A 19,528-nucleotide genomic window follows, 5' to 3' on the forward strand; every position below is an offset into this window, starting at 1 on the left:
CAGCTAAAATTAGCTGTCAGTCAGGTATTGCGTAGGTGCAGGGGTGTTGCTAGGTCTGGAAAAGATCTGGGGCTGCGCTGATGTCGGAACTGTCAGGACTGAGGGCTTGCTAGCCTTTTGTTTGTAGCTTCTGAGATTCTATCCGGGGCTACAACTAAAAGACCTGGGGTGATAGCCCTCCTAACCTCCTCACCCCCCCTAGCAACGCCTCTGCGCAGGTGGACGGAAATTTGACAAGCAGATGAAGCCAGAAGACTGAGGGTGGATCTGGGCGTGGAAGCCACAATGCCTGGCCCCTTTTTTCAATTTTATACAAAATACTTTTGCTGGGCATAATTGTGCTGGTCCGTCCTTGTTTGGGTCGACAGCCCATGAGTATGGAGGAAGGGAGACTATGGACTGAGTACAGTATTCTCTACAGTGAGTAATTCGTTATTTTCGTCAGTTACTCGTGATGCTAAGGAAACTGGAATCCAAAATATCTCTTGCGGGGTGGATATTCTTCTGTATCTTTCTTTAAGATCTTCACTGAATTTGATGTCCCAAATGAGTTCATGCTCATTTGACAGGGCAAAGGAAGGATCTGTGATATTTTGAACATGTTCACTATGTGGAATATCTAAAACCGCCCATACACTCTGTAAGCAATACTTCATTGACTATTTTCGTGGACTAAAGAACAACTTGTCCAGTTTCAGGAATTTGGCTTTTCTGAAGTGTGATCTGTTCCAGTGTGCTCTCCTTTTCCCACTTCCTTTAGGCTCATTAAACGTTACTGGCAATTATTAAATGCGGGATAACAGCTAGATAATTGTAACACTTTGGTGCCTTTACGTCTCTTCCTTGGCTGATACCATTTCCCTCCACCTGTACGGAGGGAACTGAGTGGTAAATTCATTGCTGCCATATCCACAAATGAACATGCGCTGTGATTTGCTGCTTAGAACTGGGTAGTACACTTGAATGTAGGCTTAAGTAAAGGATAGAGCTTTGGTCTAGAGCAGGAGTCTGCAAGCTGCAGATCTGCAAATGTTTAGGATTGCAACTTGTAAGACCCCTCAGTATTGACTATGATGTATAGTGCTGATGGAAGTTGCAGTCCAACAAATATGTAGGACCAAATGTTACAGACTTCTGGTCCAGAATGATACCCAGAATAGAGGGAGCCTTTCCTATTTGTTGCGCATTTTGGAATTTGAGTCTTGTTTTTTTACTTATGTTTTTAATGCTTGTGAAGATAGTTTTTGCTAGGAATGTTTATATTGTGATAAGACTGGCTCACAGAAGTTAGTTTGTGGGACCCCTCCGTAATGACAAGGGCCTTCCTAATTTTCATACAAGACATTTGAACAGTGCACCGTGCTAATTAAGTTAATGCATACATCAGTATTGGTGACCGAAACTGAAGTTTTGAACATCTTTTTATTAAATTGTTTTGTGTCCTCTCGTTTTTGCTGCAAAAAATGTGCTCTGATACCCATCTACCATTTAGCTGCTGCCTGTAGGTGTTATCTGAATGTGTTCACCAGGCCCTTTGCATTAGAAGCTTACTGATTACATTCCTTAAATTGTGGTTCTATCTGTTCTTGTGAGTCAATATGTTGCAGAGAAGATATTTTGATTAATCTACGTTTATTCGGGCACACATGTGCCATTTGACAACTACCAGACCTATGAGAAACAAATTACATTTGTGTTTCCTAGTCGTTCCTGTTGCTGCTGGTTTCCTTGTTCGTCATGTGGGCTATAGGATTCATACTTGACATGGAGTCAGATTCTTGGCTTTTGAAAGGATGCCTTTTCACCGCGCTAGCCATTGGAACCCAACTTCTGACCAGGTTTGTAAATTTACATGACCCTCCATTAGTGTTGATTATTATGTTTAAAATAACTTCACCCTGCAAGGACATTTCTAGTGGTTGGAGTAAGTTTGAATTACCAATTCTTACTATGGTCTCTCTATAGTGTGATTAAAGTTACTGTACTTTTTTGTATGGAAATGTGGGAAAATGTTGATTGGAAAGATTAAAGGCCAACTACGTTGTTGTGTTATCTTGATCACTTTTAGCACTATTGCATGTTTTCCTGGTGAACAAGTAGTGTAGTTCAAAATGGAGAAATGTGAAATGCATTTCTAATGGATAGTTCTTCAATGTAGAAATCACCAAGTGATATTTTTAGCAATACCCTCTGTGGGTGCCACAACAACTAAGCAGTTGGTGGTGTGTTGACGTTTATTCCCTAATTTACTCAATGGCTACATAACGATGGCACTCTTGCCTTGTGAAGTTTTCCTTTTTTCTCTTACACAGAACCCTTTAGATCTGGAGCACCAACTCGGTTTGTCAAATCTCTTTACAACTTTCTGCCCGTTTTGTCCATATGGCTCTCTGAAGACAGTTCATGCCCTGCAAATGCTGCAGGCACCACATGTCTGTTTTGGCCATCACCAGGAATGTATCCAGAATATGGCCACTGTTTTGTTTGTGTGTTTTTTTATGCATTGCACTTCATGATGGAGTCTGGTCTCTAAGCGCAGTACCGGGTATCAAACCCATGATGCTCTGCGTTGTCTTGTTTCCAAGACAAGTGTGTTGCCCCTGAGCTATCCTCCTGGCTATCCACTCTTCCTAATGGTTAGATGCGCTCGGAGAAGTCATCAGGGAGTGGGAAGCGTGGTCCTTTCTACCTCCCACAGGTAGAAAGGTCTCGGGAGGATAGCTCAGGGGCAACGTGCTCGCCTTGGAAGCCAGACGACACAGAGCACCACAGGTTCGATCCCCGGGTCCGCGCTTAGAAACCTCTGGATATCAAACGCGTTATAAATAACCTATGATATCATATATCACAGGAGAATGACTTGTTCCCTTTGCTGTAGATGCAGGGTGAAATCACCATGACACACTACTTCCCACTGATGGCACTATGGATCTGGGGGGTAACACGAACACAATTCCATGATGTGCAATGAGGAAAAAAAGGAAGCTATCTTATTTCAAGTACAGGATACTCTGGCTTAGACTGGTGTTTGGGGTTGATGCTGAAGGATAAAGGCTCTCCTATCCCTCTTCTAAGGAGGCAGTTATAGTGCTAAAAACACTACATTGCTCAGGCCAAGCTGTTTCAGGTCCTTCTGCTCAATGTGTTCAGCATGGCAGAGTAGGGGCCTCTGCCATGCCATTATTGGGTGGCACTCGTGTTGGGCTCCAGATGACCTCTGTTGCCTGCTACACTTCTAGGGGAATCCTGGTGTGTAAACACTTGCTAGTCACGAGTGTATTTCTGCCACCGGGGCTCCAAGAAGACTTTCAAGTTGGAGAATTGTGCTCCCTTTTTTACCTTTTTTTAATTGGGAAATGTGAAGGCATCATGATTAATAGACGACCAATTCCAAATTCAAACAGTGCATGTTTATTAACTTAAATATCAGGATAGAAAACTGCCTTACTTGCCCTATACTACAGTGGGATTTCCCTACCTAAATAAAACAAAGGAGAGTCTGAATCAAAGAGTTCAAATTAGCAATCTGTCTCTGTCCAAAACCTATGCTTGCCCTCACAACTATAACTATACAATGTGTAGGGATGTCGTCAATCAACAAAAACCGTGTTCAGCACAACGTCCTGAGCTGCTTTCAGCTTCCTTTCAGCTCCCTTCCCCCAGTATAAACAGTTCAACAAAGTAAAGTCTCAAAACCCCCTTTTTTAGAATTAGAATGCAAAAGAAGTCTCTTCAGGACTCAGGGTTCCCTTCCCTGAGATCCAAAACACACAAAATGTCTATCTCCCACAGTTTGATGATATTTTCAAATGCACAGTGCAAATGACTGTAGTTTTCCCACAGGTTGAAAATGTCTGTGTAACTGGCTGCATTGTCATTTGTCTACCTGTTCTCGAGATCTTTTGGTTTTGGCCTCTGTTGTCTGCACCGGCCGTCCTGGTTCTTCCTCTGACTATTCCCTCTACCACTGGGTTGGGCTCCATTTATACACCTGCTGCCCCTTGACAGGCTGCTGGTCTGAATGATTTTTCGATCCTGCCCGACTTCCATTAAAGGGACATGCCTGACCTTAACTAATCCTAGCAGGCATCTTCCTCTTCCCAGTACTAGAGGGATAAAAGAGCATAGTCTTCATTTCTGTAAATTTCCTCCTCTTTGTTCCTGTACTGTCAAGTGTTCATGGTGGTGAAATGAGTGGAGCTGGCATACAATAGCCCATAAAGGTTGGTGAGGAGTTGGGGTTGATTGTCAGTAGGAAAGGGGGATACCATGTCTCGCCCAAGGGTACCCCGTTCCCAAGGATCTGCCACCCAGGTGACCCTCCCTCGCTTCTCTGCCCCCAGAGTCAGGATCCAGTAGCGATGACCTTTCCCTTGCCACCTGTACCGAGGATGCAAGGGGTTCGGAAGTAAGAATACCTTGAGGTTTATCGCAGAAACCATTAAAAAAAAAATATATATATATATATATAACTTAACACACATCATTTTGTAATCCATATTTCATTTTGTACCTAGTAGTTCTTGCAATCTAAAAGATGTATTTGTGCATTAATTATTCTCAGATTAGGCGGTGTGAAGGCATCACGAAGTAATACACAGACAAAAGACTTAAAGTTCAAAAAAGGTTATTTATTAGCCTAACTTGCCCTATACTAAGGTGGAATTTCCCTACCTGAACAAAATTAAGGAAAGTCTGAGTCAGAGTTCAACTTAAGTCTGTCTGTGTCCAAACCTATCCTTGCCCTCACAACTTCAGCTAAACAATGTGTTGGGGATATCAAAATCACAAGAAATAGTGTTCAACTCAAAGTTCTGAGCTCCCTTCAGCTCACAGCTTTCTCCCCCCCCCCCCCCAAGCACAAGAAAGTTCCATGAAAAGTCTCACAATAACTTTTCTGCAGTTCAAGATTGAACAGATCAAAATCACTCCTTGGGGTTCCCTTCCCCTAGGTTTCAAGTAACACAGTTCAAAACGAAAGGAGTCTTGAGACTCGGTTCTCAAGACAACACGTGTGGTCCCTTTAAGTCTCAGGGTTCCCTTCCCCAAGACTTCAACTTCGTCACTTATACTTGCTTTAATCTTCCAAAAAGTCTTAAACTCCAAGTCGACCTGACCCTCCTTCAGGCTTCCCTTGCCAGTTAATTTGCAGAATGTCCTTATTTTTCCCCATTCAGGGCTCACTGGTCCAGACGCAGTTGTTACACTGCACGGTCCACCCATGACCGGTCACGCAACCAGGATCCCTGGACTCCTCGGCCCACACAGGTTCCTTGGCACTTGCTCCTGTACACCAAGTCACCTTCACTATGTTCCTTGTGGCTTTATGTGTAGTCTTGTACTCTGTTGGCTTCTCTTTGTTAGCCTTGTGGCTCTGCCACCGCATGTCACACACCTCTTGCCAATCTGTGGCTTTGCCGCACTGCAGTCACTCATCAAAGTTCACTGTGTGGCTCCCTTTAGCCTTTGATGTACTTAACTTCAGGATTTAAGTTAAATCGTTGTGCAACATTCATTTAATATTGCTTACTTTCAGTTCAGTGTTCAATGTGCACTTATGATGCTTAATTGTAAGATATCATTCCGTTCAGTATTTAATATGCACTTATTTGCTTCAATGTTAAGTTTCCGTTTAGTTCGGTATTCAATATGCATTTATTTGCTTATATTCACTGATCGTTATTCATTTGTGGTCCCACAGGAGCATCCTGGTGCTTAAACTCCCTCCTGACACTCACCAGCCTTTTGTAGGTCTTCCCGGCAGTTCCTGTGACTTCCTCTTGACTTCTCGAGTCAGGATACCCACTGGTACGAGCCCCTCTTGCCCGCCATGTGTCTCTCTACATGCCGGCTCCAAGACTGCTTCCTGGAGGGGGCAGCATCCTCCCTGCATTCCTAATGGTTAGCTGCGCCCGGATAAGTCATCAGGGAGTGGGAAGCGTGGTCCTTTCTACCTCCCACAGGTAGAAAGGTCTCGGGAGGATAGCTCAGGGGCAACATGCTCGCAGCAGGCTTCTCCTCAGCAGTCCCTGATGCTCACACGTGGAGATGGAGGCCTCCAGACCTGGGGAAACACACAGCCCACTCGTTTTGGGTCTCACAATTCCTCAGGGAAGATTGCTGGAATCCTGACTCTGTCTTCGGTCCCACCACAGCTGCTTCCTCATAAGGATCTCCTGCTGCTGCTCTTTCTGTTGCTCTCCTGGTCTCCCTTTATACATCTGCAGCCCCTTGACAGGCTACAGGTGTAGATGCTCATCCAGCCCTACCCAACCATAATTAAAGGGACATGCCTGACCCTACTGACATAGTAAAAGGGTAAAGTCTCAATTCCTCTGTCTCTGTCTCCTCTTCCTCGTCTCAGTGGAGGGTTAGGTTGTTTGTCAATAAGCGAAAGTGGGGATACCATGACTTGTCCAAGGGCACCCCACTCCCAATCCTCACATACTTTCCACCCAGGTGACCCTCCCTCGGTTCCCCACCCTCAGTGTCGGGATCCAAGAGCGATGACCTTTCCCTGGCCACCTGAGAAGAGGATCCAGGGGTCTTGGGAATGAGAAGACCCTTGGGTTTCTCACAGCTGTAATAATAGTAGTCATTTCTGCGACACTGCTGTACTAGTTGCACTGAGCAGAACATATCCATGGAGATGTGTGGTTTGAAGTAGGGGGAAATGCTCCTATATATCTTTTGTTTTCTTGTTCATAGTTCTTTTTTGTTGGGAGGATTTTCCTGTTTTTAGGAAGCAGAAGTGGCCGGCACGCCACTTATCTTTAGGACGGTCTGCTGCTGCTGCTTCTTCCACTGATTGAATATCTAATCAAGCAGGTGGGGATGCTTTGGTTGCCTACCAGCTTATGAAAATTATACATTTTAAGCTTGAAAACAGAGAAGCTATTTTCTCATGGTTGCTCTATCCCTGAGCCTGTGTGTCACAATTTGGCTGATTTTCTGTATTTTCGGTGTCGGGCATCTCCATTTCCAATTCTGCAGTTTGAGGTCTCTGGCAGAGAATGGGCTGAATGCATACCCAGTTATAGGTTGTCTTCTCATTATTTCTTGATTTGTTTGTTCCCAGGAACAGTAAACCGTCCTTTCATCAACAGTAGTTTTTACAATGGAATTTTTGCTGAAATAATTCCATCGAAAAAAACTCATCGAAATATATGTGATGGGATTGTGGTGGTATTAATAGTAACAGGGGAAGTGGGGTTTTGGGAGAGGAACACCCAAATAAAAAATATTTCAATGTGTTTTTTTGATGGATCATTTTGGCAAAAATCCATCGAAAGAACTGTAGATGAATGGACATAGAACCTTAGGAACATGGGTGGTGTTTCTTGTTGCCGTAGTTTGATTTTTGAAGGCCATGTTATAGGTTCCTCCTCTAGTGCTTTGTACAGACAGTGGGATCACAATATAGTGTTACGTGTCGTGATAGGGCTACTTTATGAGCCTCTTTTCATGTCCCTCAATGCTTCTGAATAATACAACTGTTTTTGGTAGTGATCACCTTTGCCAGATGGGTTGTTCAGTTGCAGTCTTTGTCAATGACTCTTTTTTCCGAGTCTCTTTTACCCAATGGTATCTTACGCTGGCTGAAGCCTCCTTTCTAAACCAAAGTAGTCCCACTCTGGGTGACTAGACAAAACAAAAGGGTTGATGGATGGAAGATTTAGAATTCATCTTCACCTCTGCCATCGCTCTGGGCAGCCCTCCAGACCAGTGTTCTTCAGCCAGCCAAGCCATTATAGAAAGGGGAAAGGCCATATGCAAATTAGGCTTGGTCCCATCCCAAAACTGAGTCCAGCCTGACCTGCTTGGTCGCATCCCTTTAAGATCCATTCTAAACCTTTCAGCCATCACTTTTGTTTTGGCCATTACAATTTATGCAACTATGAAATAATAAAAAGCTACTGTTGGGGAGAATTCTCTTATAAGGCTGATTTCCCAAACCTAGTGAGTCCCCCAGCAGCTTTGCTGGATTTTTGGGGTTTGTTTTTTTCTCCTGCTAAGAGTGAGACTCTTTTCCTCCCACTCTTAGGCATCATTTGAGGTATGTCTGTGACTTTTGGTGTGCTTATGGGCTATGGGGTCTTTTACTCCATAGGGTACCATCTGTTTTTTGTGTATGTGTTACACAGCACCCTCAGTGCAGTAACACAGGGGTGTCAGTGACCCCCAAACATAGACTCCATACCGTGGGACTGACTACTGTCTGCCAGGGCATGTAAAGTCACCATTGACTTTACTAGTCCAAAATTGTTAACAGAACCAGTACAAACCATCATATTGTGGAAGTACTGGAAGGGGTTAATTCGATTGCCCCTTGGTCTGTTTCCATGGGGGCACTGTCCAGTCTCCCCCCTTGTCGAGTTTCTGGTTGGTGGCAGTGGTTACCATGCAAAATATTACACCGGAATATTTCCTATGGGATTTTCCCATTGATTTTAAACGCACCACTTTTTGGTGCAATGTTAAAAATACCGCCAGTTTATTTAATATTAAATCACCGGTTGGGTCTTTTTGCCAGAACTCTCTTCTAAAATGGCATTCGTGTCCGTCTCTGTAACTCCAACCAAGGTCGGGCCTTTTGTTCCACTTTTTGGTGGGCTTCTTTACAGAAGCCCTCCAACTGGTGCCACTCTGTCTGGGTTCGACAGGATGTGTGGGTGGGGGAATTGGCACCCTGGACTGCGATGCCTTAGCAACCCAAGTCGTACTCTGTTCTGATTGGGCCAGTGGTGAGCCGCCCGGCTCACCACTTAGCATGTTTGAGTGGCAGCTAGGCTGTTGAATGGGCGTTTTTCTGCATAAAAGCAGGGCTTTTGGGACTGGAACTTGAGAAGTCGCCACAGGACCTAAGAAATCCGAAGAGGGGAGAAGCTGAGCCATCTGCAATGACGACACCACCGGTGGAGCCCTGCTGCAACGACCTCACCACTTTCCCGACGACAAGAGAAGATCTTCTGCTGAAAGTCTTCTTCCTCTGAGCTGGTGGGATCAACCAGTTCGCCATTTCGCCTTCCAGGACGTCTCTTGGTCGAATCGCCCGTGCCAAGCACCCCGGCAGCCGGATAGCCAAGCTTCACCACTGTGACCGCGAATACCAGGAACACACCTTTTAACCGACGAACTCCATGGCTTGTTTCTTCCCTGGGCAGTGCAACGACTCCAGTTTCGTCCTCGGCGAGATCCTCTCTTCCCCTGGTCGAAACCACAAACTGCACCCGCTGCCAGGAACAACTGCCACCGCTGGAGCTTCCTCAACTTTGAAAGTACTGTGTTCCACCTGGCCTCCCTTTCTACTGTTTGCTAAAGGTGACCTTTAAATCCTTGGCTTTCCAACTGGGTTGGCCCCCAGTCCTCCTAACATTATCTTTTGAACCACCCAACCTCTTTTGAACATTTCTACAAAGACTTGAATTAATTTCTCAACTGTGTGATTTTGGGCACATTTCACCTTGCTCCATATAAAGTGGGTCTGGCCTATGAACTTTGGCTCTACAGTAGACTCTGCCTTCACTAACTTGTTTTGGTCTCTTAAAAGTGTTGGGAACTGTTTTATCTTTATGACCTGCCTTTTTCTCTGCCTTTTATTTAATTATTGGAGTGCCATCCAAGTTACGCGCTCACCTCTGTTTTGACAAAAAGTAGTGTTTTGACTTCGACTTGTCTCGTAATTGCTAAGGGAGGTGTGTATACTTTTCTGATTGTGTTGGAACTTGCTTTTGATTTATAGTGCTAGTGTATTTTCTAAAGTGTGTTAAATAATTATATACCTTTGATAACAAGCTCTGGTCAGTGTTTGCTTGCTCTACTGTGTTTTTGGCCCTATTGTGTATCCTCTGTATACTGCCTAACTCTTCTTGAGAGAGGTCTGACTGCTCAGCCACAGCTACCAGGTAAATCTGGGTGGTACAGACTGCTACCAATTGGGTTTACTGCTTACTCCTGTAGTCTTAATCTTTTTGCAGTGTTCACCAAGGGAACTGCACAGGATCGGATTCTGCCTAACAGCTACTTTGATACTTAATAACTACTCAATTATTCAGAAACAACAAAAATAAAATGATCCATCAGAAAACTAACCAAATTAGGGAAGGATTGCTATTAGTAGTCATTCCACAAAAGTGGGCGGAGTGAACAATTATTTGCTAATGTGCTTGCTAATAGTTATTTTATTTTTCTTCCCAATGTTTGACGATGTTTCACCTCAGTCAAAATTGTGGTTGTGTTGCGACAGTCATTATTGCTGCACTCCTTATTTTAACCTGGCCTTCATGTGATCACGTCATTGCGTTAAAAGGATTCATGTCTGGTAAAAAAAGCAAGGTAATGCTCCATGTAACTGGACAAGCTATACCAGTAAAAAAAAAAAACAAACTGGTGGACTAAATAATTACCAATCTTCGGTAATCAATATCTTTTCTATATTCAGTACTAGCTGATGCTGAAGGAGAGTTTTGCAAACTGTTGGGCCTCCCTTGATCTATTCAATCGGGAAGAAATTCAAACGGATGGTTTAGGCCTGTTTCACATGTTTTCAATCTCGACATCCATTGTTCTTTAAAAATGAGAACTTTTTAGAGTTTGCTATGTGTAGTGTTCTAATTTGCTGAATCTACCAAGAGATCGTTTTCTGTATGTCCTGCCTCCATGTAATGTAATGTGCATTGAAATGTTTACAACAAATCTGAAGTATATTACAAAATCCATTTGTTAGCTGCTCGTACTGTTTGACCAAAGGGGCATTTGGTACAGTGAATTACTGTCTTGCTCTTGCGGGTTGTCACATTCCTCAGTTGCCAGTCAAATTGATTGATCTTGAAGCTGCTTGTTTTTTTTCAGTAAATGTACAGACTGCGTAAAATATCCCTATTGATGATGGCTTATTACTGGCTCTATCACACAGTGCTCCTACCTGTGAGTTATTGTGGCTATTTGGGTAATTGGTGCACTGATTTATTGTTAATGCCTTTACCCCTCAAAAAGGCCCAACAAATCACTTCAATGGGCAAGCTGAATTGGACCAGTGAATGAGTCCACATCCAGGATCTTATCTGCAGCAAGACTGATGTGCCCTGATATGTTGCAGGGGATCTGCAGAAGGGTTGAGAGGAAACAGGCTGGATGCAAAACCAATGTGTTCTTGTCACGATCCATGCCCCTGACCCCCTCGGTATAACAGCCCCCTGGCAGTAATGGGCCTAAAGCCCTTCACATTGGCCCCAAGGGCCTTAAAACGCCATCAGTAACATACATGGAGTCAGTCCTGGCGCCTTTGGCGTCAGGCTCATTATCAGGAATAAAGCAATACCAGTTTTGGACCTTATCCAACATGGAGGCCTATCACACAGTTCAGTTCTTTCGAACCAAGCCATGCGGTCTAGTGTTTTGGGTGTGGCCGGGCCTGGAACTACTTGGCCTGGGCTATTTAAACCACACCCAAACAGCAGAACACACTTCACGTTATTCTGCACTCCTGCAGCGTAACGCTCGCTGTGTCCAGCTCCTGCTTATCTGCTTCTACGGCGGCCTGATCCTGAAGCCCTAGATCCGGATTCCATTAATAACCTGGAAGAACAAGAACAGCATTCGCAAGCAAGAACACTTACCTGTGAAGTAACCGGCCTTGAATCCATCCTGCGCTTTGTTTACCTCGCCCATCTCCGGAGTTCGCTGCAAAGGTAAAGAAACAAGGACAGCATTAATAACAATTCTTACCTGGGCAAGCAGCGCTTCGATTGCTCAACACTCCGGAACATCACCGCAACCTGTACAAAGAAGAGAAGAGAACACAGGTTAGCAATTAACACCAATAAACAGCGCAGCGCTCCGCGCATCAATAACTCACTGTGGTCTTTGCCATCGGCGAGGCATCTCTGAGATCGCAACCATCCCTGTGAAAACAAAAAGGGACATTTTTAGGTAACCGCGTAGTGGAGCAAGACGCCGAGAAGACGGAGAAAACGAAGGGAAAGAAAGGGACGAATAAAGACAGAAAAGACATCATAACTCATCTAGAAGACAGCAAACAGAGTCGGAGTCACAGCCGGTCTGGACCCGACATAAGGGAACACGGACCAGTGAAGCAACTAGGTCCACGGAACGCCCGCACCAACCACGTGCCCCACTTTCACAGAGACGCAGGATGGAGAGTTAAACGCACAAAAACCTAAGGTGAACAATAAGCCCAAGGGAGGGGATTTAGACCAGAGGGAGGTGGGAGTCCACCCATCACAGAACCAGTATCTTAACCCTCCATTCTCCTGTTATAAGCGCTACCCAATTCTGGCATATAACCAAGCAGAGAGGGGTCCGGGATGGTGCTTAGACCTCCATCCAGTATCGTGTGGCGCCCCGTGGATACCAGGTGAGCGTAACAGTTCTGCTGTACACTCAGTAGGAGCAAATGTGATGATAAACCAAATTAGATGAATCACCTGAAAAAAGTTCAGGGCAGTGTGTTCAGGATGGTCGCAGAGTGATCAATAAACATACACATACATCAATAAAAGGTAAAGTGATTCTTTTATTCCAGGAAGTGAACAATGTGTGGGTAAAAAATAAAGGAAAGTGAAATAAAGTATGTCACTCTTCTTAGAATCCTATGAGCCAAGGTAAATGTCCAGAGTGTGTTAAAACATCTCTGCCGGATTGACTTTCTCTCAGCTGTTGGAGAACCCGCAACCAGCTTCACACCAGGGCTGCCTGGCACAACAAAAGGTCCCCAGGCTTAGGAATCACAACCCGCATCGGCTCTTTTCTTTTTCTTTTGTGCTAGTTTGCCTGGCCCAGGTTTGGCAAGTGGCAGAGTGGGTAAAGCAGGGAGGAGGCATCTAGCTGAAGTATTCTGCCTCTGTCTCCCAAGCCTTTCTTCACCCATTTGTTCCCACCTTCAACCCTCTGGGTCCATCCCAACGTATTCCCTCTTTCTCTTCGCCCATCTGTGTCTCTTCTTTCCCTCTTCACCCCTTTATGCCTTAAACCTTCCACCTCTACTCTGGCCACTTCAGTCAGACCGCCGTCTGCTGTTTCAACCGCCACTTTCTCACTTCCCACCTTCACTACCAACTGTAGTTTTGCCCAGTTATATGGTGTTTGACTCGTGTCCCAGGGATATAGTGCCCTTGTCACCTCCCAGGGCTAGGTTGCCCTTCCTCCCCCCAGAGATATGGTGCGCTGCTTCCTCAGGGTATCTCCCTTTAAAAAAACTTCTCAACCTCCTTCTTGACGTTCAGCATCTCTGCCAACAACTCTTGTAGCACCCTCTTACATCCTTCTGCATCCTCCAACAACCTTCCACACCCCTCCTATGCACATCTGACCTCCATCAACTTTTGTACCTATAAACCAGATCATCCCAACTCGTCTGGCAGATATCATACCACAATGTTCTCTCCACTCCCCTCCTCTGATCTTACTACCCCTTCCTTTAACACCTCCCATCCTGATCCTCTCTCCTTTACTTGTCCAGTATATCTGCTCTCCTTCATTCTCCATCCAGCGCTGTATTCCTGATCCAAACTCCTGTCTACTGTTCAGCAAACATATTCCTTCATCCGCTCTAGCAGCACACAAACCGAGCCGAGTGGTTTTACTTCTTATTCTGTCCTTGTTCCTATTGTTGATGTTTTGTACCTGTGGCCCATGGGTAGAGAGAGTCTGTTATTGGTTGAGGCCATTTCCCTCCTGTGACTCTCTTGAGGGTGAGTCTAATGGAACAGTGTCCATAAGAGGTGGGGCAGCCATTTTGGATGTCACCTCGCTGGATCTCCCTACCTATTTGTTGTCTGCAATTCTCTTCCTATGAACCTAATGGGTAAGTGGCCCCCTCGTTGTTTCTGGTGGTTTACTCCTCCATGGTTTTCCTAAGCTGCTGTGAAGCCGTTGCTGTGTTTCACAGGTCAGTCAGGCAAGATTCAGTTCCTGTGGAGAGTGAAAGATGCTATAAATCGTTTTTTCTCTCCTATGTTATTGAAAAGGGGAGGGTGTGTTATTTATCCTCTTGTGGACAAGGGGTGTGGGTTCCCCAATGCCACCTTCCCTGTGTGTTAAGGACAACCTCAGTGGGTTGGCCTGGTCTCTTCCTCCGTCCCCAGGTGTCCTGTCCCTGTGGCAGTGACTGTGGTTTCCCATTCTGGTCTGGGTTTTTTGTTAACCTTCCAGGAGGGATTGGGGAAATGTAGTCCTGCTCCGTTTCGGTGGACAAACTTGGGTTGGGGACATATTTCCAGGTGTTCTAGCAACCCTCTGGGACTTGGCTGGCATTCCCCATTGGGGTCTCCCTCCCAAATCTTCAGTCCTTTCTGGAACCAGGAGTTGGTAGTGGCCTTGTCCCACCTTTCCCATACTGGCATGGTTAATTAAGCATAGGCTTTGCTCAGATCGAGTGGTTACTGCCTGGTGACCCATGTCCTGCCATGAGAAGGGTGTGCAACAGCGTTGACTTGGAGGGTTTTAGAGTCAACCCACTAGGCACCCCTTGAATCCCAGCGAGGAGTTTTGTCACAAGGCATTGAAGCAATCTTTTGGGAGGGTCATTACAATGCGTAATGTTCACCAAATGCTTGTAGAAAAGATGTGTCCACGACTCAGATAATCAGTTTGTACTCCAGCTCTCCTCACCTACATACTCCACTTTGCAAATTATGATGCAGATGATGGTAGGTTTACAATTGATGTCTTGCCATGTTGCCTGTGTTTTATTTTCAGGCAGCTGTCCTTATAGTCCACATTGTAGGGTAGTGTGGGCTATCGTATTCTCTTCAGCCCTTCTGGGCCAACAAGTATTCTTTAGAATTTTTGGTGGACTTGCCACTTCCACCAGATCAATCTCTGGGTCTTTTCTTGCCTGCTCTGGTCTGCTCGCTCAGGGCCCTATTAGGCTTGGTCCTCACCATCTCTTGGGCCTGGGAAAGCAAGGCTTTGTACTTCTTTCTTCTTTCCGCTCTGACCCTTCTCCAACATATGCCCCTTTGGCTTTGCCTTCCACCTCCTAACTCCCCTCGATCTTTGTCTCTCTTAACTAGGAAATACCTGGGATTTCCGGGTCCGTCCCGCTCCCTTTGTATTCTTTCCCACTTTATCCTTAATTCCTCCTTCGCTTCTCTTCTTTCTTATATAGGTTTTTACCCTCCTTCCTCCACCTGATCTCTCCCTTCTCCTAAACCTCCATTTCCCTTCCTAAACCTTCCTCCTTCCAACTGATCTCCTTCTCACTGCTCTTTCACAATTTGCGCTTGTTCCCATCCGTTCTCGGGCTTGTGTTCCAAAGATAGTGCTTTAATGGATTTCTTAAGTGAGGGATTGTATGCCCCTGCGGTGGCCACAGCCCCGGCTAGACTGAGTTATTGTTAAGGAATTCAGCAGACCACAACTCCATGGACCAAATACATAAAAACACTGACCACCTCTATGTGGGCATTCCTTTATTGAATGTTATGTTGTGTTATACTGTATCGTAACCGCCCCATTGCCTTCTTAGTACCCTTGAGTTCTTTGCTCCATGAACCACAAGGTGAGCCATAGAGAACTTAAGGAAAAACTCTGGCTAGCTGTTGTCTGTCTTCCACATCCCTTGAACATTAGCGAGAGAGGAAGCGGAGTTCATCAGGTGGTAGCCACAAAATGAAAGTGGTAGCATAAAACTGCTACCGACATGTATTTGTGTTATTCAATTCCCTGCATGGCTTAAGATGTTAATGGGACTTTGGAAGCAAGTGCATTTTGCCTTTTTGGCATAGTATTTTCAATTAGCCCAATGGAAGAAATCCAAACTTGATTTGTTTGTAATTTTAAAAGTGCACTAACATGGTATCAAGCTTTTCTTTATTCAGAGAACTCAAAGGAAAGGATGGGATCATCAAAAATCGAAACTAAGTAAAGGAATATTCAATCAGATTGCTCACATAGTTGTCCAGCATGTCATACTAACTAGTCACATATGTTAGATACTCGTACCGGAACCTTTAAAAGAGAAAAATGGAGCGTCCCCTTTAAATTTAGTGTACTGTGCAACCTCTGTGTGGGAACGCCCCTGCCGAGGCCCGCCCTCTGGTGCCTCACCTCAGTCCCTTTTTCCGCACGGATGGTGTCAGACCTGGCAGCCAGCCCAGAGACTTTTTAGCTTTCTGCTTGTTCCCCGTTTATTTTTCAGTCTTACTTAACTTCCCTTCGGTGCCTAGCGCCCCCCCCGAGGCATGAAGGCTGCAGGAGGATTCACGAGATGTGCCTCATGCCACAGCTCATTCCCGGCCACTTACCCCCCCCCCCCCCATGCACTCTGTCTTGAGTGTTGGGGCACGGCCACCGCAGGGCCACATGTTCAGCTTGCAGCGCTCTTGGTCACAGGGCATTGCAGAATTGTTTGTCGCACTGAAGGGAGATCTTCCACACTTCTCCTCCACCCCACCATAAGGACTTTGTCTCCAGGACCCTTGTCAAGACAAGGTAGGCCTTCTGTTCAGTACAGCTCCACAGCACGCCAACTCCTTCCCTGGGGTACCCACGGATACAGGTTCCTCGGATTCAGGTTCGGGCAGACCTGAGACCATCCAGGCTACCGGCTTCTAAGCTCAGGGGCCCTACTGGGCTGTCCTCGGAAGGGTGATCAAATTCGTCCTCTTCAACCCCAAGGGGTAAGGGGATTGTTGTGTGCCACCTCCAAGAGTCTATCCTCGGCTAGATCCAGCACGGCTACCGGCACAGGTGCAGAGGGCGTCCAGCCTACCGGAGCTCGCTCAGAGGACGCGAGTCAGGGCGTTGCGAGTAACAGCCGGCCGGCTGAGGGCTTGGCGCCTGCCAGAGTAATCCGAGGTTGATGCTTCCGCTTCGGATGCAAGACCCGAGCTGTATCCTCCCGTGGCTGTGGCTCAGGGCCTTTGCGCCCTCCCACCCAGGGCATGGCACAAGGCTTCAAAATGGCAGAGAGGCACATGGCAGAGCCTGCCTGGCCGGTGGCCATCTGGGATCCAACTCCGGGCCCGCCTGTGCTTTCGCCCATTGAATGGGCTTTGCGTGATGTGCAGTTCCCTTCTCTCTGGAAGCGGCAGCGGATTGTGCGATACAGGCATCTAGTCTCCTCAAGGATATATCTACCCATTGGAGCCTTACTGCTACACACCTCGGGTGCCTCAGCCCTTTGTCCAGAAGCAGAAGGCCAGCGTCTCGGAATGCCAGGTCCCTGGGGAGAGAACTGCTGCTTCAAGCGCTTTCTCTCCTGAAGGGTTTAGTGAAGGTCATCGCGCAAGTGGTGCCTCCCTGGCTCCCTCCTCTGGGTGCTCCTCCCATTCCTCCAGCACTGCCTGTTCCAGTACTGGTCCCTCCCCCGGTCCAGGCACTACCACTGGTTCAGACCCCTCCACTGCCTCCTGTAGCACCAACGCCTCCCCCTCAACAGTAGTTGGACCTGTCTTTGGCACCAGACTTCAGGGGGACCCCGTCGGCACCTGTGTCCCCAGGCCGGGACTTCCCATGGTCTGTAAAAAAAGGGGGGTGGGCAATGAGGATGTTGCCACCCAAGACGATGAACCCTCAGGCATCTGTTAAGGCCTTTGATGGCCGCTTTCAGGGCCTGGCAGAGTTCTTGGGGGTTCCTCTGCTTCCAGGAGTCGGGAGTGCTAGCAGAGGTCTTGGGTAAGCCCACCATGATCCTGTCTGGCATCCCTCTCCAGAAGGATGTCCTCCAGGTGGCACGAAATGTCTAGGAGAAGCCCAGGTTGAACGCCCAGATGAACAGGAAGTTGAACAGCAGGTTCAGGCTAACGGACAGGGAGCCAATCCTCTACGCCTCCCACATGCAGCCGCATTCTTCACTGGTGACTGCAGCCTCTTAATATTATAAACCATTGTCTTTGTCGTCTTCCTCCACGGGAGCCACCACCAGTTGTCTTTTCAAGGAGGACAAGGTCCTCAAGTCTTTGGGAAAGCGCTGTTATTCCATCTCAGGACTCCATCTGCGGCAAGCCAACACAGACACCCTCTTGGCTGCAGCTAACTAGAAGCTGTGGCGGGAGCTTGGGGAATTTCTGCCCCATCTCCTTTCGGACAAACGGGCCTCCTTCAAGGGTGGTCTGGCAGATGCCCGGGCCATTGCGTAGGACCTTTATGGAGTCTTTGGTCTCCCACATTGACACAGCCAGCAGAGAGCTGTGCCTTGGGGTTGAGATGCGAAGGACGGAGTGAATGCACACCACAGTCTTTTCATCTGACGTGCAGGAGCGGATCCTGGATCTGCCCTTTGAGGGCGTGGCCATTTTTCATCTGTCAACCGATGACGAGTTGACAAAGACGAAAACCTCCACTCAAACCGCCAAGTCCTTGGTCATCCTGACAGAAATCCTTCCCTCAGTCCCAGGGCAGGACCGAGTTCAAATCCTCCACGTTATCCGGCTTCAAGGTGTTTCAGGTCCACAGTACAAGGGGGCCTGACAGGTTGCCCAGTGACAACAGGAGGAAACGGCAGATGACTTTGTGCAGGTTTTTGCGCTCCCCCTCACCTGGCCCCGCCTTTGATGCCAAGAAGCTGTGACATCTTGGTCAGGGAACACAGCTTGCCTGTGGGGGGCCGTTTGGCTCTTTTCCAGGACACCTGGAAGTATCTTCAGCAACCCGTGGATACTCCGTGGATCCGATCTGTAGCCTCCACGGGCTTCAGTCTTCCTCTTCCTTTGCCTCTACATCCTCTCCTCTTCAGTCGGGTCCCCGGCTCTTTTATGGGACATCCTTTCGCTCCTGGAGATGCAGGCGATAGAACCAGTTCCTCTTTCAGACAGAGGCTCTGGGTACTATTCCAGGAATATTTGCGGTACCCAAGAACAACCAGGCTGGCATGAGGGTTGTCCTGGATCTGTCATTTGTGAATCTGTCATTACCGCTGGAACGCTTAATTACTCCTGCGCAGGAGACTGGATGTGTTCCCTGGACCTCAAGGATGCGTACCTGCATGTACCCATTTACCAAACGCATCAGAAGTTTCTGCGGTTCATGCTTTTGTTGTACCACTTTCAGTACAAGGTGCTGCCCTTCGGCCTGAGCTTGGCCCCTTGCGTCTTCTCAAAGTTGATGAATGCAGTGGTGGGCCTCCTCGGCTTGGAGGGTGATCAATCTGTACCCTTATTTGGACAACTGGCTGGGAGGGAGGGAGGGAGGGAGGGAGGGAGGGAGGGAGGGAGGGAGGGAGGGAGGGAGGGAGGGAGGGAGGGTTGTGTCACGCGAGGGGTGTGTTACACTCCTGCCAGCGATTGGCGGTTGTCCTTCCTTCATCGGCTGGGGTTCTCCCTCAACCAGAGGAAATCACAGTTGTGCCCATCTCAGAATCTGGTCTTCGTAAAAGTGCGTTCGGAGACTATGGTTCAGTGGGCGTTCCCTACACCCTAGAGTTCCCTGTCCCTCCGCAGGGCGGTGGGGCATTTTCTGGCCAACTCAACGACCTCGGCATGGTGGTTCCAGCATATGCTGGGCCTAATGGCATCCTGTATGCTCACTGTACAGCACAGCATGCTCGCTTCAAGATGAGGTGCCT

General features: G+C 47.1%; 1 protein-coding gene across 2 annotated transcripts in view; it reads left to right on the top strand.

The window, feature by feature from the left end:
- Positions 1 to 19,528, top strand: part of ZDHHC13 (zinc finger DHHC-type palmitoyltransferase 13) — a 1,364,100-nt gene that overhangs the window by 948,792 nt on the left and 395,780 nt on the right. For both annotated transcript variants that reach the window (XM_069623461.1, XM_069623462.1), the window contains one exon: positions 1,705 to 1,838. In XM_069623461.1, the coding sequence (XP_069479562.1) occupies positions 1,705 to 1,838 (134 nt within the window). The remainder of the gene's footprint in view (positions 1 to 1,704; positions 1,839 to 19,528) is intronic.

Source organism: Ambystoma mexicanum, chromosome 11 (assembly GCF_040938575.1).
Source record: "Ambystoma mexicanum isolate Mex_15411 chromosome 11, UKY_AmexF1_1, whole genome shotgun sequence".
Classification (NCBI taxonomy): domain Eukaryota; kingdom Metazoa; phylum Chordata; class Amphibia; order Caudata; family Ambystomatidae; genus Ambystoma; species Ambystoma mexicanum.